Here is a 27,231-nt window from a genome sequence, read left to right on the forward strand (position 1 = left end):
TTGTGAAGCAACTTGTGTTAGTTTACAAAAAAATGTATCATAAAGCATTTCGAGTGTTAATAAAGCATTGTTTTTTTGGGGAAAATACTGTTGAATTTTGGCTCAGGGAAATCCACCGTTGAAAAGACATTCCCTAAGCTTATTTTTGAAGAAGAATCTGTTTAAGTTGTATTAAATTTTGATATAAAGAGAAGCTACTTCCCCACCAATTTTCATACAAATCGGTTCAGCCGTTCTTGAGCTATAAATGGTGTAACTAACGCAACTTTCTTTTATATACATATGTATGTATGTATATAGATTTAAGGTTTTTTTTATTGTTTTTGCTATTGTTTTTTTTTTGAAGAAATGAAATACTCAAATTTTGAAAAAATGCTTATTATTTGAAAAATAATTTTTGTATTTATGAGTTGTATTAAATTTTGGCATAAAGAGATAAAAGGTATCCTATGTCCTTACCCTGGTTCTAAGCTACTTCCCCACAAATTTTCAGTCAAATCGGTTCAGCCGTTCTTGAGTTATAAATGGAGTAACTAACAACAACTTTTTTTTATATACATATATACATAGATAACTATTGGGTAGTCGAAAAAGTCTCTTCGTATTTCTAATCAAACTTCAACTTATTTCTCTATGTTTATAATAATAAATAAATGCCATTTTCCGCTAAAGACATTATTTCATTAGGGTAAACCGAAATTTCAAAATTTCCAGAATGTGCGAGCGTCTCCGTAAACATCACAAATTTCATTGGTGGCTTGCGTGGCATTCTTCCCTTTTTTATTACAAAAATTTCAAAATATAGCGAATTTCTTCAATATTTTCACTCATTTTTGAACAGTTGCAACTTTTTTCAACTTTCCCGAATTTAATTTTTAATTAAATGAAGCTGAAAACCTCAACTTTCCAACACTATATGGTATGACACAATGTGATTGGTGGCACTGGAGATATACGACTGCAAGGGCCTTTATTGACCTAATACGAACAGACTTTTTCGACTTCCCATTTCACTACGCGCTCAACAATCAAAATTGTTAACGGCTAGAATACGATACTTTTGCCAAAGTTGGCGTAAATTTCGAATCGAACGTGATACTGTGATGTTGGGATTGGAAAAAATATCGAACAAAGAGAATCGCCAGGCAGGTGTTAGAGAGATGGGAAGACATCTCGACATATCTCGTGAGTCCGCTCGAATGATGATGATGGATATTTGGGATATGAAACGCATTCTTGTTCAACTCGTCCCGATAAAGCTGAACTTTTTTCAAAGAGACTACCGTAAACAGGTATCTTTGGACATGCTTGATTTTGCGATTTCCAATCTCACATTCATGTAGAGCATTATAACTGCATACATTGGGTGGCCGATGAGACATACTATAGGTTTATGAATTTGACATGCAAACAAGTTAACAGTCATCGCAATGGAGAGAAAAAACGAGCCGAAGCCAAAAAAACACACCAAAGCCGAAAACGGCCGGAATTGTGGAAGATCAATTCATTGATTTTACACGATGATAATGCACTGTGCCACGATTGTGACCGAATTTAAAGCCAAAACTCCAATTAATACTATCGTTCAAACACCTTATTCACCAGATTTGGATCCGTGTGATTGCTTCTTGTTCCCCAAACTGAAATTACCGCTCGGTTGAACCCGTTTTCAATCGAACAAAGAGATAAAACAAAACTCGCTTAAAGAAGTGAAAGCCATACCGAAAAGTGCATCTGTGGGGATTAATGATGAATAATTAAGTATTTTGCTTTTTATTTACATGTTTGTCACAATACATATATGGCTGAGAAACATATTTACCTATGGTAAATGTATAATTTAAACAGTCAAACCCGTTTCTCATAATTCTAGGCTATAATAATTTTCCATTCGTGGATCTCCACTCTTCAATTAACACTATTAAATGGGGAATGGGTGAACGAGGGCAAGACGAAATATCTCCTGTCATCAAACAAACAGTCGTCTCGCTCGCGACTTGGCACTCACGTCATTGTTAACGTTTATAACTTTGAAGTACCAGCGTAAACGCCACCAACAATGTCAGCCTGGAAATCCAACGCAGGATAACTCTTGCCAACAGGTGCTACTTCGGACTGAGTAGGCAATCGAGAAACAAAGTCCTATCTCGACGAACAAAAACCAAACTCTATAAGTCGCTCATAATTCCCGTCCTGCTATATGGTACAGAGTCTTGGACGATGTCAACAACGGATGAGTCGACGTTGCGAGTTTTCTAGAGAAAAGTTCTGCGAAAGATTTATGGTCCTTTGCGCGTTAGCCACGGCGAATACCGCATTCGATGGAACGATGAGCTGTACGAGATATACGACGACATCGACATAGTTCAGCGAATTAAAAGACAGCGGCTACGCTGGCTAGGTCATGTTGTCCGAATGGACGAAAACACTCCAGCTCTGAAAGTATTCGACGCAGTACCCGCCGGGGGAAGCAGAGGAAGAGGATGACCTCCACTCCGTTGGAAGGACCAAGTGGAGAAGGACCTGGCTTCGCTTGGAATATCCAATTGGCGCCACGTAGCGAAGAGAAGAAACGACTGGCGCGCTGTTGTTAACTCGGCTATAATCGCGTAAGCGGTGTCTACGTATCATATCTCTTGCAATGAATTGCCTGCATCTGCACGTCGGGTGCAATGAGTCATTTACTCCACGGCAGCACTTGATGTTATGCTATAGGGTGATCCATTTTGAGGCTACCTCTTTTTTTAAAGAAAAAAAACAGAAACTTCAAATTTAACGGCATTTAGTTTTTGAATATTATTTCTTTGAAATGTTGGGCGCGGCTACGTCTCCGATGGTCCAATCCGTTGAGTGCAATTTTCGATGACTCGTTCGAGCATTTTGACTCGTAACTGGCGAATGACACTCGTGATGTTTTGCTCCAAGGCCAGAATCGAAGCGGGGTTGCCCGCACAGGCTCTTGGCTTTACACATTTCCACAGAAAAAATTCTAAAGGTTTGATATCACACGATCTTGATGGCCAATCGACCGGCCCAAAACGTGAAATTATCTGTTCACCGAAGTGCTCTCTCAATAAATCCACTGATTGATGCGAGATGTGAGAAGCGACGCCATCCTGTTGAAACCAAATGTCGCAAATGGCGCGATAACGGTTACGTTCTTGTCGCATCATTTTTGAAGAAATATGATTCGGTGGAATCAAATCACACCAAACCGCTGTTTTTTCTGGATAAAATGGCAGCTCTTTACCAAGAAATGAGCCTCAGCGCTGAACAACATTTGGCTCGAAAACATCGGATCCTCTTGGAACTTTTCATGAGTCCATAGAGCGAAGCGGTGCCGCTTGGGAAGGTCGAACGGCTTCAGTTCTTGCACAAGCTGTATTTTTTACGCTTTTAATTTAATATCTGCACGTACATATAATGCGCCAAGTCAGCCCATACGTCAGTCCGAGTTGCTGCAGACAGTGCCGAATCGATGCTCCAGGGTCTTCGTGTTTACTCGATACAAGATGATGGTGTACACGTTAGAACTCTCATCGCTTCACCTAGTAATCAATCAAGTAGCCAAACATAAACTACTTCAAATGGCAGCAGAAGAGTTTAGGAGAGGAAGTAATATCAACCCAACAAATGCAGGCCCTAAGAGTCGAAATACCACTAGCTCTTCTCCCAAAGGACAACATTACAAAAAGGGTAAGCTTCTCAAGAAGTTCAAAGTTGCCCGTAACGCACGGTCGCAAGGGTATAGCCTTCAATTATATATTCAATTGATATCACAGGCAACTATTGACAATATCCTGTTAAAATGAAGGATGGATTTGGAAAACTAATGGTAAAAATCATTCGGTTCTTATTTGTAGCCTGAAAACACTGAGCAGAGATATTTGTGAACTTACAATTCTTACCAAATATATACAACAATATGCAAGGTATCAGAATAAAATTAGGTAGTACACATATTTCGCTTTATGTATTTGAATTTTTGAAATGGTCTAAGAAATTCCTCTAGATAGATTTGAAAGAAACTAGGTAGTTATATTAAAATATATTCAGGAGATAATGGTAATCTAGTCTAATAACAAAAGTGGCTCAAATCGGCCGACAATTCCATCTGCACGAAGTCTGATACCATATGCGATATTTTCTTTAAAACAATTTGGCACATACCAGGAAATGTTTCAGAAACTATTAATTAGCCAACTTAGCCCTTCGGTTGGTAATGAAGTTTTATATTTTTAATTAAGTACTTTTCAAAGCTTATGAAATTGCTCTTTTTTGAAAATTGCTTTCTTTTTAGTTATAAGTATGAAATTTTATTATTTTTTAGTTATTGAAATGAATCGGTAGCATCTATAATCAAATTAATATTTACTGCAATTTTTTTGAGTATCCATATAAAGTATAAGTAATATTTATAAATATTGTATTCAAACTGATATCTTCTATAGCTTTTTGCCATGTTGGCATTTACCTAAGGTAAAAAAACGAAACAAAATGATTAATGTGTCAGATAAACACAAAGCTTACAACAACTCCCGGACAGTTAGTTCAGAAGTAATGTTAAGAACAAAAGTCCAATTTAAAGAATAACTTGCAGTTTAATCATCATAAATCATCGGAAACTTTTTCTTGTCCTTATATCCAAAAAACAAAGTTCGGTGAAGAGAAAGTAAGTGATCATGTATAGTTGCTATGAAATTTCAATTAGGATGTTGCCAAGCGTATACATATATCAATAACTTAACCATGTTGAAAGGTTCTTCCGTTCATATCTCATTCTAACCATTGTTTAGGAATATCTGTGGAAAAGTGTGAAATTACTGTTTTCCTGATTTATGTACATATAAATTTCGAGGTTCTCTTTTTTAAAGAAAAAAACAGAAACTTCAAATTTAATCACACGATCATGGCGGCCAATTGACTACCCCAAAACGTGAAATTATTTGTTCACCCACGTGTTCTCTCAATAACTGTAATGATGGATGCGATGTGGCACCGTCTTGTTGAAACCAAATGTCACTCAGATTACGAGCGATGATGATCGCCATTGACGGCTACGTTTTCATCATTTTTGAAGAAATATGGACCGATGATTCCACGGACCCACAAACCACACCAAACCGAAGTTTTTTCTGGATGAAATGAAAGTCCTTCAAGTTGCTCCTCGTCCCAAATGCGGCAAAGTTGCTTGTTTATATACCCATTGAGCACGAAAAGGAGCTGCATTTATGCCGCGATGTCTGAATTTGGTATCCCCGCAAAACTAATACGGCTGTGTAAACTGACGTTGAGCAACACCAAAAGCTCCGTCAGGATCGGGAAGGCCTCTCCGAGCAGTTCGATACCAAACGAGGTTTCAGACAAGACGACTCCCTATCGTGCGACTTCTTCAATCTGCTGCTGGAGAAAATAGTTCGAGCTGCAGAACCTTATCGAGCAGGTACAATCTTTTATAAGAGTGTACAGCTGCTGGCGTATGCCGATGATATTGATATCATCGGCCTCAACACCCGCGCCGTTAGTTCTGCTTTCTCCCGACTGGACAATGAAGCAAACCAAATGGGCCTGGTAGTGAACGAGGGCAAGACGAAATATCTGCTGTCATCAAACAAATAGTCGTCGCACTCGATACTTGGCACTCACGTCACTGTTGACGGTCATAACTTTGAAGTACCAGCGTAAACACCACCAACAATGTCAGCCTGGAAATCCAACGCAGGATAACTCTTGCCAACAGGTGCTACTTCGGACTGAGTAGGCAATTGAGAAGCAAAGTCCTCTCTCGACGAACAAAAAAAAAATCCAAACTCAGAGGCTTGAGCGATGACTACAACTGATGAGTCGACGCTGCGAGTTTTCGAGAAGTTCTGCGAAATATTATGGATTTATGGAGATATATGACGACATTGACATAGTTCAGCGAATTAAGAGACAGCGGCTGCGCTGGCTAGGTCATGTTGTCCGAATGGACGAAAAAACTCCAGTTTTGAAAGTATTCGACGCAGTACCCGCCGGGGGAAGCAGAGGAAGAGGAAGACCTTCACTCCGTTGGAAGGACCAGGTGGAGAAAGACCTGGAATATCCAATTGGCGCCACGTAGCAAAAAGAAGAAACGACTGGCGCGCTGTTGTTAACTCGGCTATAATCGCGTAAGTGGTGTCTACGCAAATTAAGAAGATATAAGGATCACTGCATTGCAGAATCTACTCGTGATGAGAAGAGGCGCAGTGAGATTTTTCGCGGATGGGTTCAAGCTAGGAGAAAATTTTGGAGAGGAAGTTTTCTGTAAGGAGCTTCTGTCAAGTTTTAGTGTACCAAACAAACCTGGTGATTTTCAAGAAGGTAAATATTCACTCCGACAGCAAATTTGAAATATTAGCGCTGAGCTCGCAACTGAGCGCTCAATGCTGGCAACGGTGTCATCTTACGTTCCTGCACTGGGTCAATGAATTTTGCAAGGCTGAGGTTGAAACATCTCGGTAGTGTAACTTTCGGCGCACTAGCAGACTTAGCAGAGACTGACATTAATCGCTTATCATTTGTGATAAGCCCAATGTGCTTTGTCGGGTTGTAATCAATTATATAGAAGATTTAGGTACGACAATGGACTAGCGTTGTTCAAGTCAGATTCTATCAAGATCAACCTCTTAACCTTACCTTGCTGGAAGGTGTGTATTTGCGAAAGTTTTTCTTAGACTTAGATGACCATAAGTTTGAATACTCTGAGTTTCTTAAAATAAGTTTCTTGATCAAATAGCGAATCGGTAAAAACTGCAATGCGGAAAGAAAAGGTCGTCTACCAAAATGATTAGAGCTTTGTAAAGGCAAAAAGACTAAAAATCTTGCTCAAGACGATCCGGCAAAATATGCTGCTTTAATTCATCTACACGATTTTATTTTTGATCAAACAAAGCTCACAATGGGGAATCAAATAGGAATGACCCTAATACAATATTACAATCTAACTTAACCTAACCTATTCCACCACAGTCACGTTTTAAACGATCAATTCATTTTTTTATCTTTGACCGTGTATAGTTAAACGGTCCCGCTGTGGCAGACCTCTTGCGATTTATCTCAAACCAGGAGGACTTTGCTACCGCTCAGTAATTATTGTGCGCCATTTTCTGTCAAATAATCTTCATCAACTCTTGTTCTCTTACATAAGTACATATGTACATACATATGTATGTATGTATAATATAGTAGAAGCTATTTAAAAACTTCATTTACTTCTTTATCCTCAGTCCAACTATTTATTATTATTGTGATCTTGCAGAGGCTAAGTTGACATACACCTTTATTCAGGCGCATATACTTATGTATATACATATGTACAAACTATGTAGGTATGCATGTAACTATCCGAATAAGTTCGGCACAAGATCATCGTTTTTCAGTTTACAATTGACAAAATTCTCCATTTTGTCAAAACAGCCGAAACGAACACCACAAATTGAAGAAGACTGGTAATACAATCATAAAAAACATGCAAAAGTATGTACATAGTATATAAGTACATATGTATGTATGTATATAAATATTTTTCATAATTTATCTAAGTATAAGTAGTATTTACTTATACATATGTACTTATGTATGTATGTATGCCGAACCTTTTCCAAAATTAATTCAGAAATATGCCTATGTAGGTATTTCCGAGGCCATATACATACTTACATACTTACATACATGTCTTCATATAGTATGTACACGGTTATATACATACATACATACATACATACATATTAGTTATGTATATTTGACAAATCATGCATTTCCCTTTTTACAACTTCGTCACTATACATACTTATGCATACACACATCCTTATATACATACATATGTGTCATGTTAGAACAAACCCACAAAGCACACATTAACCCACCCGTGAACAACGGTAACATCATTAAAGGAGTAAATTTCGGTATACTTACGCACAAGTACACCCGAAATGCAATTGCATTCACACCCAACGCCAATCGGCCATTTTCCTGTGATGCACTGCTGCTTGTTGCTGCAATTCGAATATGTATGCACATATTATCATACATACGCATGTGTGCATTTGCTTCGTTCGACCACCGTCGACTGCGCTGCCAGCGTCGTCATCGTGAGCTGGCGTTTAAGTCTCGTTGTCGATGGTAACGAACGAACAGCTGGCTGTGTTTTCAATGCATAGAAAGAGAGAAAGACGGAAATGAGAGAGTAAAATTGAGCATTAATTTACGAACACAACAACAAACATACGCTGAAAGAGCAATTGGCGAGTATCGTTGAGAGCGAAAACGATTGTGTTGGCGCAGATTTCGGCTGTTGCTGCTTTGGATTGCTTTGCCAAACGTTTGCCTTGTAGCGAGTGAGCGGTGTAGCAAGCGTTTAGTTTTATTTTCTACCCCCAACGATACAGTCATAACAATCGTTGTAGTCGTTATATCAATGTAGTCGAGGTAGTCCTTCTGACTATGTCGCGCGAAGTAACCAAAACATTTTACTCAGCAAATAAATAAACAGAGATGAACAACAACATTGACTCTGACAGAGTTTAGAAGAACAATAAGAAACTACCGGTTGCTGAGAAAAATCAGAAAAAATGTAAGGAAACAATCGCAAATCAAACAAATATTAACTAGGTAAAGACAGGAAAATTCAAACCCGACAACTGCGAACATACGAACGTTCACGACATGAAGGCATAGCGAAGTTAACTTGACCAAACGCCGTATTGAACGACGTCAGCGACGCTATTGTGAGCAGGAAAATCTCGCTGTCAGCAGTGACGGTGACGCTGCCTACAGTTACGGCTGATTTCTTTAATGGCGAGTTGTATTGAATAGTTGGTTGATTCGACGTCGACTTCAACGTCACGATCTCACGTGCGGTTTGGTCGCTTGCTCTCAGCACGTTTGTCATTTCTTTAATTACGTTTCGCTGGCGCTCTTCGTTCGATGGTTTCGTTTTGTTTGTCACATTCTATTTGCTCAGTTCCCATGTCGTGTTCGCCGTCTACCGTTTGCCGTTCTCTCATTATATTCAAGTTTGTGAATTTATCTGTATATGCGGCAGTACAACGAGTGTGCATTTGGTGTTATGTGCGTGTGTAGAAAGAGGTTGCGGAGAAAAATAAACTTCCAATACTCGCAATCTGTTGATGAGAAAAATATAAACGTTGTTTGCAATGTACATTGTGATAGGTTGGAAAGTGGAAAAACTGAGTGAAAATAGTTAATTTAATTGCATTACATTTGGCGAAAAGTCAAAAGAAATTCGCACACCACATTCGTGCGTTCCAAAGTGTTCGGCTCGTGTGGCCTCGGCTTTCTCGTCGCGAGCTAGCGTTGCAAGAAAACAGCTAAAGCATTGGTGTGCGCGTTTGAATATTGTGCTGAGCGTTGTTATTCAGTGAGTTTTAGATCGGTTGGTCATTTGATTTGAATGCAGTGTTGGTTGCACAAAATGTATATCATCAAATATAAATAAAGCTGCGCTTAACTATGTAGAAAATGGGTGTTGAAGCTGAAAAGCGTAGGTGAAGAGTGTAAAGTTTAATGTAAAAGCGTGTGTGGTGCAAAATTTCACTAGGACAAAAGGAAAGGAAAATTATCAAATGCATTTTTTCAGAATAAAAGAGAGCAGAGGTTGGAAGAGTACATCGAAACTGGTACGAAAATGGCGTACACAAAGTCGCAGCTGCCAACGAATGACAGTGGCAGCAGAGAAGAATGTATGAAGTGACGTTCGGCAATTTCCGTTTTTAGTTTTTGCTATATTTCCTCTTTGCTTTTTGTTTTTCTCTTTGGTTATGAGTGATTATACAGTTTATTTAGTTTATGTTTTGACCGAACATGATAATGGCGGATGCTAAAACAAAATCAGCGATTGAAAATACGTACGTCGGCGAACAGCTGCTGCTGCGTTGAGGAAAGTGTGATGACGGCGACTACGCCGGCGATTATCGGAAGAAAATGGCGTTCTTACGCGCTAGCCTTTAATACTTTTCACACCCGTTTACGCCTGTTACGTTGTTGCCTCATGTTGTTCTGTTTATCTGCTTATGTATGGAGTAGTGTGTTTTGCATATGAGTATAATAACTTACAAATGAATGCTTCCTAATATTTAAATGGTTACTTATTGTTTGCGGCAAATGAAAGCGATAACATGATTCAAATTATGCATTAATTTTGTGTCATTAATTAAGAGGCAGGTAGTTAATGCTATATAAGTAAACATAGAGTTTAAAGTTGTGCAAAACATCGTTACATTAACTTTTTAATTGTTTTTATAAAAATTCTTAATTTTATAAACTTTCAATTTCAATATTTTATTTAATTTTTTGCAACCTAGTGACACCTCAGGTTTCATTCGAATTAAGGTATCATCTAAAGTAGTTACACTTTTATTAAACATTTAAATCTAAAGCTTGTTATCTATTACTGAAGTATTATATATAAAACTTTAGTAGAATGAACAATCGTAAAATAATCCCATTAAAAAAGTTTAGTATAGGAAGCTTATTCAAAAACAAAAATTAGAAAAATTGTCCGAACGTCTTTATAGTTTCTATATTTTGTTGTTTTCAACACCTGACATTATTTTAAAACATAGAGGTGTAGCACTTTTGCTAATATGGGTAGTACTTTCGCGCTTGTTAATATTTTTCTTTTTATTGATTTGTGTATTTTTTAAATTTTACATTTGTTGAGGAATTTGTATATACAACAAATAGTTAATAGGCCTTGCCCGGTTGAAACTTATGCATCCTTCCGGTTATGTAGAACCTATTGTCGTGTTAACGTAGACACTAGAAAAGAACAATGTTTGATATACATATATAAATTAGGAACAAAAATCTTTTCTATATTCCTAGTTTTTTGTTATATAAATCATATCAGCGCAATTAATCTGCATTTTTTCTTTTTGGACTAGTTTGTAAAGTAATAAGGTCTTTTATGAAGCCGTGGTTACTGAGGTTAACTGCTCTTATTTGACACATAAACAGAAATAATTTATTAAAAAACGTTCATAGGTCAGTGTTAACATTCCTCGAAATACAAGTATAATTTATTAGACTATAAAATTATAAAGTTTTAGGGCAGATATTATTTATAAAGTGAGACAACTTTTAATTGTATAGGCGGCGTATACGCAACATTATGTGTTATGATTAAAAAATTGCGTCAATAATAACAAGAGTATAAAAAAGCTTACATATGCAAATACATTCATAAGTTCACACAAGCTGTATGTACATCTTTCGAAAAAGTCCTATATTCGTTAGTTGGTCCTGTCAGAGATAGTTTTTTTTTTGTTGCACGCAAGGTAGAACAGAAAAGAGAAAACTTATGTTTCTAATTAGACTTTATGTGCGCCAAGAAAACAAGTACTTACGAAGCATTTAAAAGGGATGTTAAACCCAGTACTCATGTTTAGTTTCCCCACTTACCACAATTACTTTAAGATTGATTATGTCAATATTATTTTTATCACTCCAATTTGTATTTAAATTCTTGACCAAGCTAACGGCTTAAATGAGTAACTATCTGTTGTTATATTATTACTTATTTTCAAAGCCATTTCTACTAATATGTTTAGTAGCCAACAGATACACAATTTGATCTACAACCTTCGCCTTGCAACTGTGAAACAAATCCAATGTACCTAACGAGTACGTGATTCTTACGAGTATACACGCACTTTCGTAACCGGTTTGCAGGAGCTCGCAAACATGTGTACATACACATGCCAATGATATTTTGCTCCTGACGTATTTTTACTTACAGCTGTACATGGTTATAAACCTAAACTAAACGATGGACAGGACTAACTTTAACCAACTTGTTTTAGAAGTACTTATATGTATGTGTTTGTGCTGAAGATAAAAAGCGTTCAATGCGTTGTGATTGATTATATTGAACAAAACGAAAGGGTTATTGGGCTACCTTTTTAACTCATAATTATTTGTTTCATAATTTAGTAGTTTTTAATAACAAATCACAAACTTTCTTATTTCATTATAGCTATAAAACCCAATGCGTAAATTGTACTCCTATATCAAAGGAGCGAATTTTTGGGACGAGAGCCTTTTTCTCGCTCATTAAAAAATACAACCGTAAATAAATTGCATACAACTAACACTGTTGTTGCTATATTGCTAATCGTTTAGGCCTTAAGAGACCTGGTCTCAAGGAAAACAAAATGTCGACACGCAAATCGGCTCCTTTAGCAGTAACAACGGCTGCAACAGCGCCTCAAACACTATCATTAACAGCGAAATCGGACAATGGAACTCCGAAAGTGGCAGCAAGCACTTCCCCAGCCACAGCCAACACAAGCGCCAATCAAAAATCTGAAATGGGTTCAAATGCTTCCACTAACGCTTGTGAGGATGTTGAAATGAACGAAGCATTGGATTCATCTTCTAACAAAGAAAGTTCAAAAGCCGACACTAAACGCGCAAGTAGCGAACCAAAGCGTATAACGAGAAATTCTCCACTTTTTCTGACATCTCCAACACCATCTGGAGGTGCAATGAAGGAATTACGCAACAACGAAGCTTGTGATTCTGAATTGACAAATAGTGAGAGCGAGGATGGTGGTGCTGTACGGCGCTTAAATCAAATAAAAGGTCGCAAATCGTTGAAAGAATGCAGAGAAACAAAGTCAGGTACCGAAAAGGATAAATCGAAGGAGGGAAATACAGAAAATAATGAAAGCGATAACACATCTAAAGACACGAAAGGAACGTCAGATGATAAAAATATAGAAGACGGGGATGCAGAACGTTCCGTCGCAAATATAAATGCAAGCGTTTATGCAGCATCATCAACTACAACAACAACAAATAGAACGACTAGAAAATCGTTTGCACAAGAATTGGCAGCAAATACCAGAGTAACACGCAATAGACCGACAAACACACAACGTCCTGAGACACCTCCAGTTGCCACAGCATCGACCCGTCCCCGTCGTTCGACAGCCGGCAAAAAAAATTCGTTTTCAACAAGTGAGCCAGTGTCAAAGCGTAAACGTACCGATGAGGAAACAACAATAGCAACAGACTCACACGGTGGAAAATCTATTAAAATCGAACCCAAAGATGATTCCGAAGTTACCGAAGATGAGCTGCCACCTCCGAGCATTTCGGTTAACAGTAATAACGACGTTGACACAGTGAAAATTAAATCAGAGCCCATTGAAAGCGATGAATCCGCAACAGAAGCGAGCATCGCTGGCTCAAGCTCCAGTGTGACGCGCAGTCGTAGCCGATGGAGCGTGCGCAAACCCCAGCAAAGTAACCTGCAATGTTCTCCGAGTACACGTGCCACACGACACTCAAAGAACGCTTCGCCGTCGCCATCACCTACCACTTCAACAACCTCCAGCGCAAGTGGTAGTGCGACAAACGAATCAAAGCGTAAACGTGGCAATGTTCAGACGAACGCTTTGACCCGTAATTCGTCTTTGACATTATTGAAAACTGGAACAACAACAGGTGGCCTAAATCCATCTGCTACACCACTTCACGTACCTGACGAAGACTCAAAGGATAGCATGGCTTCATCGTCCATAGATGATATTTCAATAACAGATATAAAGGTGGAAAAGTTGACTCCCGATTTAGTTGAAGAAATTCATCTAGATATTGAGATGGAGAAAAGACATGTAGACAATGCAAGTAGGGATGTTGTTTTGCCACTTACTGTTGAAACAGATACGGAAATAAAAATTGAATCCAAGATTGCAAACATATCGATTAAAGATAGTGAAACAAAGAAAGTAGAAACAATTGAAAAATCAACTACGCCATTGGCCACCACCAGTAACAGTAACACCTCAGTAGTAAATGAAGAGGTGCATGCTAAGGCAGCCTCCTTAAGTCCAGAAATGATCAGCGAAGGAGTGAGTGAAATTAGCGTTAAGCAATTCTACAAAAAACCGAAATTTCTGGAAAATAATTTGGGAATTGAAGAAGATCCCAAATTGGGAGAAATTGTACAGAAGGTAAGCACAGGAAAGGAAAAAGAACAAACCGCTGTCGAAGACAAAGAAGAAGTAATTCATTTATTGGAAAATGATGAAACATTGCTATCATCTAAGAATAAGGTCATGTCTGATGAGAGCGATGCAATATCTATTGAAAGTGAGGAATTGAAGGAAGGCGATCTACGTGTGGAAGATATTACCGATGATAAGAAAAATGCATTCAATGATGATGGTAATAGCGTGAGCACTGAAATTTTGTCGCCTTTGGTAATCGAGGAGGATGGCGAGGCGGTGGTTGTCGACGGCGATGTGGAAATAAAAGAATGTGTAAACAGTGAAGTAAATGAAGATACAGTTAATTCCGTAGAAAAAGACGCGAAAAAAGACCTTACAGACGTAAAACCCTCGAACGAAATAGATGTTGACGATGATGTAACAATGGAAGGGAGCGAGACCATATCGATGGATAACAATGCGTCAGTGCAAGAAGATGTAATGGAAGGTTTGCACGTTGATGAGGATATGGAGAATGACACAGAACATTTGGAGAATAAAGCCGATTTGTGTGTCTTAGATGACAAAGTAAAAGAGGTGAATGAAAAGACTAAAACTGAATGTGATAGTATACAAGCCAAGCTTAATGTTGAAATTGAAAATAAAACCGTTAAAAAGGATGAATTCATCGAGAATGTCAAATTAAAATGCTTAATTGAAGATGAAAGTGTTGGTGCAAAACTCCCAGCAGATAAACGAATCCAAATGGAAGTCGAAGAGGTTGAATGTATAGATCTAGGAGAAGCTTTGGATGCAGTTAATTCAGATGAAGAAGATGAAACAAAATTATGCATTGATATGCAGGAAGAAGAAAGTCCAACTACAGATATGGAGATTATTGAAAATATAGAGGACGATGAGGTTGTTGCAAAAATTGATGCAGAACTGAAAAAGTACGATGACTTGGAGAAGATAAAGAGTCATGAAAATGTTGAAAACGTTGATTTCCTTATCTCTGAGAAAGATAAAGTATTGAAATGTGCTAAATTGTCAGAACCCGCAGTTATCCTAAAGTCAGGATGGACACTTAAAGACGAAAAGGAAATTGCTAAAATAACTGAACTTCACGAAGATATTAACATTATACCGATTTCTGAGGCGACAGAAATAGATTCTGCAGACAATTTCGAAAAGAAGGTGGGTAATTATTATTATTTTCATTATCTTATTTGACATCTTTCTTTTTTTTAATTCTTAGGATTCTATATGCGCAAATACTGCAGCTCAAGACACTCCAGCTTCTTCCACAACCAATTCACCTACTAAACCAACAACTGCTCTTAAGGAGGACGATTCTACATCCGTGAAATCAGGTCAGTCCACTGATGGCAGCTCCTGGGTTACACTTGAATTGGAGCCCGACGAAGAAACTTTACGCCAAAAAGAACAGCATTTGCAGAATTTAGGGCTGTTAACACACGAAGCCGCGGAAAAGCGTCGTCAAGAATTTATACAAAGTTCTGCCGCTGCTGAAGCTACGCGTGCACAACATCAAAACTCCATCGGCAATGGTGGTAAACGCAATGGAAAATCTGCGAATACGGCGTTGACACATGAATACACTGGCACGCTAAAGACCGTTATTAAAATAAATCGCAATACCAGTAGTGGAAGCCACACTTCGACCTCAGGCGGCAATAACGGACGCAAAAGCAATGGTAATGGCGGTCAACATGCCTCGGCATCGGCTAGCAGTTCTACATCAAAGGATGTATCGAATGGCAGCACAGTGCGCCGACAATCACTTAAAATTACATTCCAAAAAGGACGAGGACGTGGCCAAGGAAATGCTGATCGCGCCACCGATCAGCACAGCAATGGGGAGGACGCCTACTATACTATACAAAATGAGGTAATAATTGAAAGCAAATAGTGTGAAATTGAACACTTTTAAACTAAACATTTCTCTTTCCATTTCCAGAACGAAGGTGGGCTAAAAGCTGGCAACGCCGGTCCAACGGCAGACCATTCAAATGTTCAAACGCATGGTAGAAAATCATACAATCGATCTAACACTACTAGTCATTCTACAAATACCGCTACTATTGGTGTGTGTTTATAGATTAACCCTAATGCAAAAGACTTTTGCCTTAGCTCAAATGAATTAAACCTACTCTTTTCCATTTTGTTCCTATTTATACAAATATTAACCAACCTTTATGATAATGTTGAAGTAGTAACATCCTTTTTTCTTTTAAAATTATGTATATATTATGTGTATATACGAGAAATTTTATTATAATATTTTGAAATTGGTGCACTACATCTCTTTTATGTTTAGTTAATTTCCTATACATGATAATTCACTTACGTTTATTACATATCAATAAGTACATACATAAATAACTTTTATATATTTTGTTGCACGCACAAATTTTTCAATTTAACTTGAGCTTGGTTTGCAAATGCTTGTTATATTTATTAGACTAACTCTACTAAAGGGCAAACATTTCCATATTAACATAATTCAAAATTGTAATTAAATAGATTCCTCGCATTCGGAAGGTTATGACAATGCGCATCACCACACCATTGCAAGTGTTCCACACAAAAAGGATGAAAAAGAAGAAATACTCATACCTGAAAAAGCATCGTCATTTAAATTTCATCCAGGTCGACTTTGTGATGATCAATGTTTCTACTGTAGCGGTAAATTTGGACTGTATGATACACCCTGTCATGTAGGCCAAATCAAATCAGCTGAGCGTCAGCAGAAAATACTTGCAAGTAAGTTTCACAAAAAACAATATTTAACATTCTAAAAAAAATATTATATATTTCACTATTAAATCTTTATTATATCATTTTTTATAGATGAAGAGAAATTAACAGTTGACAGTTGCTTGTGTGACGCTTGCTTTCGTCATGTAGACAGACGTGCCAATGTTCCATCCTATAAAAAACGTATGTCTGTAACGGGGCATGCTGATAATGCTGGCTCCTCAACAGGCACGGAAGGAATCGACAATATTGCAATTGATGCCGAAGATGATCCCAGATCTCATAAATGTTTAGTGCCAGATTGCGCCAACCCAGCTGCACATTCATTGCGTCGCAAATGTATACGGAAAAGTGTGAAAAAATTCTTACTAAACTTTGATATGCCGACCGGTTCAACTTGTGTATGGCTATGTCAGGCCCACTATGATACCGTCATTCAATGTTCGGGATGTGTATTGTGTAAACGTCGATTGGGCAAAAATCATATGTATCACATAACGTCGGTAAGCTATACTTCTATTAGAAACAATTATTATATATCAAAGGGATTTTTCAATGTGGATAATAGGGAAACATATTTTAAAGATATCACACCCTCTTTTCCCAATAATTTCTTTGTTTAATTTGAAATACGCGCAAGAGAATATCCTATGCTATTCCTACCATAATTGAGAGTTTAAACCCAGAGTGAAACTGGACTTGTATCCGTCCAAGGACTGTCAATTTGACATTATTCTACACAATTACTTGCGTAATGACTTCTGCGGCAAGAACCCTAAAATCACATCTTTAAGGAATGCTACCGAGTTGACAATTTGTAAGATATACATATTAAATCCGAAACATTCAATTTAGATATACCCGAATTTTGTAGGTACGTTTCAACGTTAGTATATATGTAGGTCTGTCAAACTACTCTAAATTTCTAATTCAACATTTCATTCATTAAAGCATTTTTTTTTTTCACTGTATAAGTTGCATTGAAATCCACCGAGCGATCGATTGGCTAAAGAAAACTTAAAGATTTAGTTACAGGCTTATAATTTATTTATTTATTTAAATATACTGACGTCAATCAGCATTATACAACTATAATAAGATTTCATTAAATAGGATTACAAAGGTTAGGATGAAGAATTAATTAAAACAACAATTTAAAAAAATATCATTGGACTAGTAAGTAAGTGTAATAGAAAAGACCACTTCGTTGTGTAGAGACAGCAAAATTCATATTCATAATAATTTCGACATATTTTCTAGCGATTTCATTACTAAACTATTTATTTTTATATAAATTTTTTTACAGGACACAGATCGTCTAGAAAAAGCTCTTTCCGAGATGGGTATTCCAGTACAATTGGGCATTGGTACGGCTGTCTGCAAATTATGCCGTTATTTTGCAAATTTGTTAATGAAACCACCAGATAGCACCAAATCACAAAAGGCGGAATTTGTTAAAAATTATCGCAAACGGTAAATAACAAGTTTATTAAAATTTAGCCCAAAACTTATTCGTGCATTTAACCTCAAAAATGTTCGTAATTATTCGTAAAATCAAACAAATATTTTATATTTCCTCGTTGCAGACTTCTTCAATTTCACAATATTCATGATGGCAGCAATGATGCCTCAGAAGCTGATGATGAAGACGGCAATATTACCAATATAACTATGAGTGAAGCAGATAAATCAACATGGAGTAACAGCAAAACTCCTCAGAAAGCGGATAAGACCGATACGTCCATAGCAATTGAAGAGTCCCCCGTAAAAGATTTACCCTCGCCAGCTGATTCGAATGGATCTTCAATTGAATGCTTGGGCGAGGCAATGCCTATGGATATCAGTGCCGGTGAAAACAACGCTACTGTAAAACAGACACAGCAAAAACATATACTACATTCGAATGACATGCTGACCGACTATGATCCACCAACCACATTATCGACCGATTCGAATTCTTCTAGCGCTCCAATGTCACCAATAAACAGCGCCGCTTCCGGGAAACAGCAAATGTCTAAGCTCAAGGCAATCTTGCAGAGCAGTAGTGGCAGCTCAAATGCAGCAAAATCGTCGTCGACAGCGGCAAACCCAGGCGCTGCGAGTGATATTTCAAATGTATTGCGTGCCAATCCCAACATTTCCATGCGTGAACTCTTTCCCGGAGAAGAGGATCTCGGTCTGCATTTCAAGGTGCCCTTTGGCAGCAGCGCAAGTCAGCGTACGCCAGAAGGTTGGACTCGTGTACAAACGTTTTTGCAATACGACGAGGCAACGAGACGTTTGTGGGAGGAGCTACAAAAGCCTTACGGCAATCAAAGTTCGTTCTTACGACATCTCATACTTTTGGAAAAGTACTACCGCAATGGCGATTTGGTGCTTTCGCCAAATGCTTCTTCCAATGCTAGTGTTTATACGCAGACGGTACGGCAGCGTCTTACCTCTTATGATCAAGGGCACTGTGGTGGTTTATTAAGCGTTAAATCTAGCCCGCCCACTAGTAAACGTAGCAGCACTGACATTCCCACAGTAGAAATCAATGAAGATGATGATGAACCGAAGCGCGGTGGTTCGAGCGAAAGTAAAGGCCAACAATTGGATGTGGATAGTGTGTCACGGGACATTCCAAATGCAATGCGTTCTAAACGCGCACGCAGTGATTCGGTGGACAAGCTAACTAAACAGCTAAGCTCCAATGCAGTGACAATAATAGCGCGTCCAAAACCTCAATCCCAATCGTCTGGTGATCCTTCGCCACAGAAGTCGCTTTTGAAGGAGAAATCAAACGACACCAATGCAATGCCTTCGACTACGCTAACTGTCGTGAGTGGCAGTAGCACCAGTGGTGCAGTAAGTAGCGGTAGCAATAGCAGTGCCAGCAGTACATCGAGCAATAGTCGCAGTATACTGAAAACCAATCTGCTTGGCATCAACAAAGCTGTTGAAATTTTGCCAATATCAGCTTCAAGTAGCGCTCCCAGCAGCAATATGGCAAGTACGTCTGGAAAAGCTCATGGCAGCACTGAAACTAAGCAGCAAAAGATACTCGATTTAGCAAATAAGCTATTGGACAATCGTAACGAGGCAGAGAAAACGAAAAATAGCACGGGAGCATCTTTATTAACATCACCGCCCGAACTAGTAAGTTTACAACGGCGTTCAGTCGGTGCTGTAACTGGCACCACTACCTCCACTAACGCTACTAGCACCGCAGCAGCGCCCCCAACGAGCATTGCATCCGTGTCTTCACTCACAGCCAGTCTTATAAACAACAAGCGCACGCCGGCTACTGCAAAGGGTAGCACCGGCGCTGCAGCTGAAGGTAGCGCTACGTCGCATCGCCCACCACCGCCCAACGTAGTTATACTGCCCGATACCTTGACTGTACGTGAGCGTCAACAGCGCAGTTGGCGCCCCACTCTCATGCCTGTTGAGGAAAATTTGCATTTAATCGACAAAGGTGGACCTTTATATCAGACCGCAGACGGTCGACGCCTGCCAGCGCTGGTACAGGTACTTTCCGGTGGCAAACCGTTCCTCATCTCCATATTCGACTACAACCGTATGTGCATTTTGAGGCGTGAGAAATTGTTACGTGATCAGATGTTAAAGACTGGCAAGAATCCACATGATGTTAAGCAACAGCAAGCACAGCAGCAACAACAGCAGCAGCAGCAATCAACGAAAGTAACAACGGCGCCGAATGTGCCAGTGGCAAGCTTTAACAAACATGCCGTCAAACAACAGCAACATCACCTCCAACAACAACAACATCAGCAGCAACAGCAACAACAGCAGCAAGCAGCACAACAACAATTGATACAATTACAAATGATGCAATTGCAGAAACAACATGCGCTAAAAGCGCCCGGCCGCTATCCAACAATCGCTCCCAAACCCACCGCCACTGCCACACACAATGGCGGCAACGGCACACCCACTTCGCACGCGGCAGTCACCAACGTTAGCGTACCCAATTCAAACGCTAGTGTCTTCTCCTCGCCCATGATGCCCCTACTGACCAATGCCTTCTCAAATCCGAATTCCAATCCACTAGCAGTCGCTGCTGCCGCCGCAGCCGCCACAGCCAAGCTCAATAGCAATGCCTGGATTTGGAATTTTCCCGAATCAACGCATATGCTGAACGGCAACATGGTGGGCGCACAAAGTGCACCCAAATTGCCGCAATTGCTGCACAAGGGCCCACAAATTGGCGGTGGTGGCGGCATCCCGGCAACAATGACGTCGAAACAACAGCAGCAACAACAACAAATGCTGATTGACAATACACTGATGTCGAAAATACCCAAAACTCTCACTGTTATACCACAACACAAACTAATGGGCAACAGCGGCAATCCGACGGCTAATATTAACCACAAGGAGTGATGACAACTTAATTGTTACGCGAGTGTGAAGGGCAGAAGAGAACGTCGGCAGCGTCGACTATTCGGAGCTTGGTTGAGTAGTTGAACATTGCAGTGAGACGACAATCGCGTAAGTTAGCAAAAGCAGTTAAAATTTCAGCTGAATGCTGACTGTAGCTTACGGTCATACAGGGAAAGCGAACAATAAAACATGCAAAACTACCAAATTTTTGCTAGTTAAACACAGAACTCCGCGCATTATATGAAGCGGCTATATGCATTGTTAGATGACTGGCATATTTTTATCAAAATTTAGTTGAGTTAAGTAGCTGAGGCTATATCAAAGAGTTACCAGTAAAAACTCGAAAAATTTAAATCATAACTACAAAAAAAAAATTTGGGAATCTGAGAACGTTTGAAATTTAACAAAAAATTTAACAAAAAATTGCCTTAAAAACTTAGTCGAACCAGCAATATTATGATTACCGCTAAAACACCAACAACTACTACATAAAATATTTCTCATATTAACGGTTTCTGATTTATTGTCGTCATTAACAGCGCTTTGTTATTAGTAATTGACTTCTCTAATATGAAATTAACATGCAAAATTGACAATCATCAATTATGAAGTTGCCGTAGAGCTGCCCACGTTCACTCCATACATACAAGCATGTGTACTATTCACCTTAGCTTGGCTCCACATTTTCATCAATTATATGTCTGATATGGCCACGCGCCGGTAGTAATGTTTTTTCTTAGTGTGTAAATAAATATGAATATTATTGTTAAAACATACTACATATATAATTAACTGTATTTAAAACTGATAAACAATTGTTGAATATGTAGAGCTCAAACAATTGCACCCGTTTTTAAGTAAAGTTGTTCACAGTCACTAAACTTGCGCTTGTTTGCAAGCTAACGCAACATGTTGCGTTGTGTTAAATCATACACACTGTGCACATTAGACGATATTTTACCACAACACGTGCATATGCATATGTTTGCGGTTATTTATCAGGGAGATTTTAATGCATTACAAATATTACATACATACATACTTCATTATCCAACTAACTGTAATCTTATCGCCAATGCGAAACAAAATTATTTACACGCCTAAATCATAAAACTACACATGTATAAAACAATTAAAACGTAAAATTACGATAGTGATAGACCTATATTTATATAATAATGCAGTTAAGTACATACACAATATATATACCTACATACATATATATTTTATTAGCGGCAAGCGAAATCATCCCTTTTAGGCAATAATTACAACAAATCATTAACGTAGTAGTATGTAAAAGCAAAGCGTACATAACGCATGTAATGAAATCTAACCTCAAAATTGCCCTTACAGAAAAAAAACTTTAGACTAGTTAATAAAAAATAAAAAAAAAACCACAAAACTTTTATGAAAATGTTAAGGAAAACAGTGCCTAAAATACAGACAAAAATGCAACCGAAACAACAACAACAACAAGAAGAAAAGAAGTTTGCAAAATTCTGCAGGAATTAATGTTTAAATTTATTGTATGATACAAAATACTTTGTATTTATGTTTATAAACATTCAAAACGATAGAAGGAAAATCGCTTAAGTTGTGGGAGTGGTAATCGTTGAATAAAGTAATGCCAATGTGAAACGTAACTACGAGTTGTTTCAATACATTCATTTATGAAATTTGATTATATTAAAAGATAAAAAAGATTGTTGTTTATTATATACATACAAATATAAATATTATATTATATACATACATACATATATTCGTAACCATTCTGAAAAAAAATAAGAAAAACTCATGAATATATTTACATAAAAAAATTTACTGTTACGGAGTGAAATGCAATGAGTTTTACTGAAAATGAGATGCGAATTACATACGCTCTTGCAAATATTATACTTTAGTTGTATACTCTGTTTATTTGTTAATTACTTTAAGCTAGACTACCACATACCTATTTACAATACACATTTACACATATAGATATAAATGCGTACATATTTATATGTATGTATATGTTTGTGCGCATCTTAGTCATAAGTTCCATTATAAATTATTTAATTTGATTTGTTTAGTTTAATCATGTAATTTTCATATAGTTACTCATATTTCAAATATTATAAAATATTTTAACAACAGCAGAAACTATTTACGTATACTACAAGTAACGCTAACCACGTCTGAAAAGCATTATTTGGTACTGGAATGTAAAATATTGTATAAGTTTCCTATAGAATTGGTTTTTCTGCTGCATACATGTACTATTTAACATTGCAGGCATAAATACATTTATGTTACCGTGTATACGTGGTGCGAAATGTAGGCACTCAAGATTTTACGTATGTCACAGTCTATTATGCAATTTCTTTATGCCCGTAGTATAGTTATAATTTTTAAAGAAATATCGTTTCCATGCTTTTACTTAAGTTTGAAAGGCAATCACATACATACATATATCCTGGAAATGTAATAAAATAATATCTAATATACATACATATATGAACTCCTTATTTCTCCAAAATGCAATATGTTTTATTATTTTGGCCATGAAATCTCATTTTCATAGCGTAAGTATTTATGTTTCAAAATGTATTCACTGATCGTGCGATCGGAGAACTCACTAATTCTCACTGAGTGGACACGACAGCATTCCTCAAAATTATTTAAGAAGTGTTTGCTGGCGTTACAAAAACAACAAAAATCGTAGAAGCCTGATTTCAACCGAGACAATCTGGGGATGTTCGAGCAAGCAAATAACTGCGGCAATATTGCAACCCTGATGTTTTTTTGCAGATACTCAGCTGATACTTAAACAAATATTTTGCGCGGCGTGCAGGTGCATTGAAGAAGTGAAGTTTAAGAAGTCTTAAAAATGAATTTTTAATCAATTTAACAGTGGATAACTTGGTGGATAGTGAGTGTAGTTTGCTTCTTAAATACAAAAAAGCAAGGAAACAAATTTTTTGCGTAAAAAAGTGGCTTATGACTGAAATTTTAAAGAAGAGGGCAATAGTAAAATCGTAAAACTTCTTTAAAACAATTCGCTTTTATCCTCCAGATATATTTTTATCTCATTATCGGTTGTCTCGTGAAACACAATTAATGATAATAATTAGTTATAAACAAAAATAAGGAGCGATTTCGCTTGCCTCATTTTTCCATCATAAATTTTGTTGATGCCGATTTTGTCACTTGCGCGCAAGAAATGTCAAAATTTGAGTTGCTCGAACGTTTGACATTTGCAAAAGTTGCTACATTTTTGCGTCGAATATGATGCTTTGCAATATTGCCGCAGTGATTGAGACTCGAACATCCCCTCTCTGTTAACCACAATGACATTGAAAAAGTCCGGGAACTTGTGTCGACATAGGTTTAACATGAATATAGCAAAAAATCCAGAAACTCATATATCAATTTAATACACTCACATTGAATGAGAATGAAATACGGAAATCTGTCATCAGTTCATCAAAACATAGTTCCAAAACATCGTCATACATTAGAGATGAAGTGTTAGTAAAAATGGAAAAATATGTAGTGTTTTGGATTGAGGATTTATTGCAAACGATAATACCTACGATGCTTAAAGCAGAAGTCACTACGAATCTATAAGCAACTGCAAATATCGGAGCCCTCAAGAAGTCGTCAAGATAAGAGAAAGAAATTTTCTGCCAGTGATGGATGGCTAACAGTATTTCTTAAAAGGAACGCATTTCATAATTTAAAAATTAAAGAAGAAATCGCATCAACAGATGAGAAGGCAGCGAAAACCTTTACAGCAGAACTAGCCAAAATAATTGAAGATGGGGCCATGTCCCCGCTCAAATATTCAATGCCGATGAAACGGGTTTGTTCTGAAAAAAAATGCCTTCCAGAACTTTTGTACCAAAACCCGACAAAAATGCTAGTGGTTTTAAAGTGGTAAAGCAACGTTTCTGGTGACAAAATTTTAAAGCCCATTTTAATTAACCAAACATTAAGGCCGCGTGCTTCGAGAGGAAAAAACATTGAAGAGTTGCCGGTTCATTGGAGGGCGAATAAAAAGGCCTCGATGACAGCAGGTCTATTTGCGGAATGGTTTGTTACTGAAATTAAAATATATACAAGTATATATATGTATATATATAAATAATACATATATGTATATGGTACAGCGATGTCTTGATTTTAAAGTGTTTTTGCTCATAGATAATGCACCAAGTCATCTTTCTTGATTCAACAATTAGACCAGGGTATAATTGGCACGTTTAAGCTTTATTATATTCAATGAACATCCCAACATATTTTAGATGCAGTAGAGAAGGACAAACTTACGATCGTTGATGCATGGAAAAAATATTCTGTTTTGCATTGCATTACATAAGCTTCAATGGCCAAGGAAAAGTTAAGGGTATCATCATTAAATTCCTGCTGGAAAGCACTTTGGCCAGAATGCGTCAAGAGTGGTACCTCAGTGCCCCAACCACCGATGGAGACTTCTGAAATTATAGCCTTGGCACATGAAATCGAAGGAGAAGGGTTTGAGGACCTACAAATGGAAGATGTCGACGAATTAATGATAGATAAACCGCTAGAAGATGATTATCTGATTGAGTTAAAAACAGATGACGGCAAAACTGAGAACCATAATAGCGATATCAGCGCGGTGACCGAAATATGTCAACTAACTGCTAGTTTAATTGATTAGACCGTCTAACATTTGGTAAAAGTATGGTGAATCATTTCTTAAAAAAACGTGCGCTGAAACTGAAACTTAAAAAACCAAAAGTTCAACTACCTATTAATTTAATTTTAATTTTTGATAAAAAAATCGACTACGCAAGACCTTTCGGAAAGTAGTCCGTCAGTTCAAAACTCAAAACTCTATTACCGGGCGAAAGTGACCATTGGATAATTTGATGGATATCTCCAGTGAGTGATGATACCGACTTTAGTCTAGTTCGTCGCAAACAATTACGCTTGTTATCAAGTAGCGACAAATAATTATGTATCTATGTAAATATGTTTTCTTTATTTCTATTCTAATTTTTCTGTTCTTAATTTTGGATTAACAGATTTCTTTTGCTGTTTGCTTGCTCTACCAATTTTTCACCTGTATGAATTATGTATTTTAAGTTTTAATGCTCAATAAAATGCCATATGAACATACAATTTGTGTTTTATAGTTTTCAACATTTTTTACACGGTTTTTGGAAGTAAATTTAATTCTTTATTTCATTTTACACGGTTTTCAGATGACATGGAATGTATCTCCCATTTTACCCCCCATTTTAGCCCCCATCTCCAATTATTTTTATTTCTGAGGAACGTATCTACCGTGTAAAGAAAGAGTTTCTGTACCATATGTTCTTTTTGTACTTCTACATAGTGTGCTTGTATAATATTTAAGTCACCACTTAACTATAAGCATATATTTAAACTAGAAGTGAAAACATAAATAACTTATATTAACGTTATGTTTGACATTTATTCATTACGGCGTTTTATTAAATGAGCAATAGGTGCAAAGAAGTACGCAATAATAAATGTTACTCATACGCTCTGTGGAGCTGTGAAATAATGTCGTATATGTACGTATGTATACAAGTGTTCATGTTTTTTAAGTATAGACAGTTCAGATAAATGTTTTTTACTGTTATTTATTATTTATTTATATTCATTCAAATATTTTAGAAAAAAAAAAATATAAATATAAAATGAAAATGAAAATAAAAAACTTCTGAAACTGATTCCACAAAATTCTCCAGAGATTATATAATATTATTACTACATTTCAGTAGAACCGCCTATGCGTTGGCAGATGCATTAACTACTATCGTAACAGGAGAAGTTTCTTATATTGTTAATATGGGAAAAAACGGTAGTATTGACACGATTTTATATAATTTTGGCATTACTACATGTTATTAATCGCATCTGATCTTGGTGTATCTATAAGGTACCTAACCGACCATAACCTATATATAAGAAATAAAGTCCACTAGATATGAAAGGTATGAAAAACATGATATTAGTCATATGGGAGTTTTCACCCGATTTGATACAATTTAGGTACAAAAATGTACCGTTATTAGAAAACCATGCT

At 37.3% G+C, this 27,231-nt stretch overlaps 2 protein-coding genes across 6 annotated transcripts; both read left to right on the forward strand.

The window, feature by feature from the left end:
• The first annotated feature begins 8,391 nt into the window (after nt 1–8,391).
• On the forward strand, nt 8,392–23,639 carry LOC120773559. 4 transcript variants are annotated; one of them, XM_040102524.1, is made up of 8 exons: nt 8,392–8,596; nt 12,020–15,176; nt 15,238–15,891; nt 15,961–16,087; nt 16,527–16,766; nt 16,854–17,263; nt 18,067–18,233; nt 18,347–23,639. In XM_040102524.1, exons 2-8 carry the CDS (start codon nt 12,198–12,200, stop codon nt 21,144–21,146), a joined length of 7,377 nt encoding a protein of 2,458 aa, XP_039958458.1. In that variant the 5' UTR covers nt 8,392–8,596; nt 12,020–12,197; the 3' UTR covers nt 21,147–23,639. The 4 variants fall into 4 exon arrangements, with proteins under 4 accessions (XP_039958458.1, XP_039958461.1, XP_039958459.1 ...); XM_040102527.1 differs by having other exon boundaries at nt 15,961–15,967; XM_040102525.1 differs by lacking the exon at nt 8,392–8,596 and adding an exon at nt 9,029–9,403.
• Nucleotides 23,640–24,475: 836 nt separating this feature from the next.
• LOC120775371 lies at nt 24,476–26,117 on the forward strand. Of its 2 annotated transcripts, XR_005705325.1 has the most exons (3): nt 24,476–25,223; nt 25,335–25,378; nt 25,436–26,117. XR_005705325.1 is itself a non-coding variant. In XM_040105533.1 (2 exons), the coding sequence occupies exon 2, from the start codon at nt 25,516–25,518 to the stop codon at nt 25,831–25,833; it is 318 nt and encodes a 105-aa protein (XP_039961467.1). In that variant the 5' UTR covers nt 25,292–25,378; nt 25,436–25,515; the 3' UTR covers nt 25,834–26,117. The 2 variants fall into 2 exon arrangements, 1 of the variants encoding a protein (XP_039961467.1); XM_040105533.1 differs by lacking the exon at nt 24,476–25,223 and having other exon boundaries at nt 25,292–25,378.
• Nucleotides 26,118–27,231: the final 1,114 nt, after the last annotated feature.

Source organism: Bactrocera tryoni, chromosome 4 (genome assembly GCF_016617805.1).
Source record: "Bactrocera tryoni isolate S06 chromosome 4, CSIRO_BtryS06_freeze2, whole genome shotgun sequence".
NCBI classification, from domain to species: domain Eukaryota; kingdom Metazoa; phylum Arthropoda; class Insecta; order Diptera; family Tephritidae; genus Bactrocera; species Bactrocera tryoni.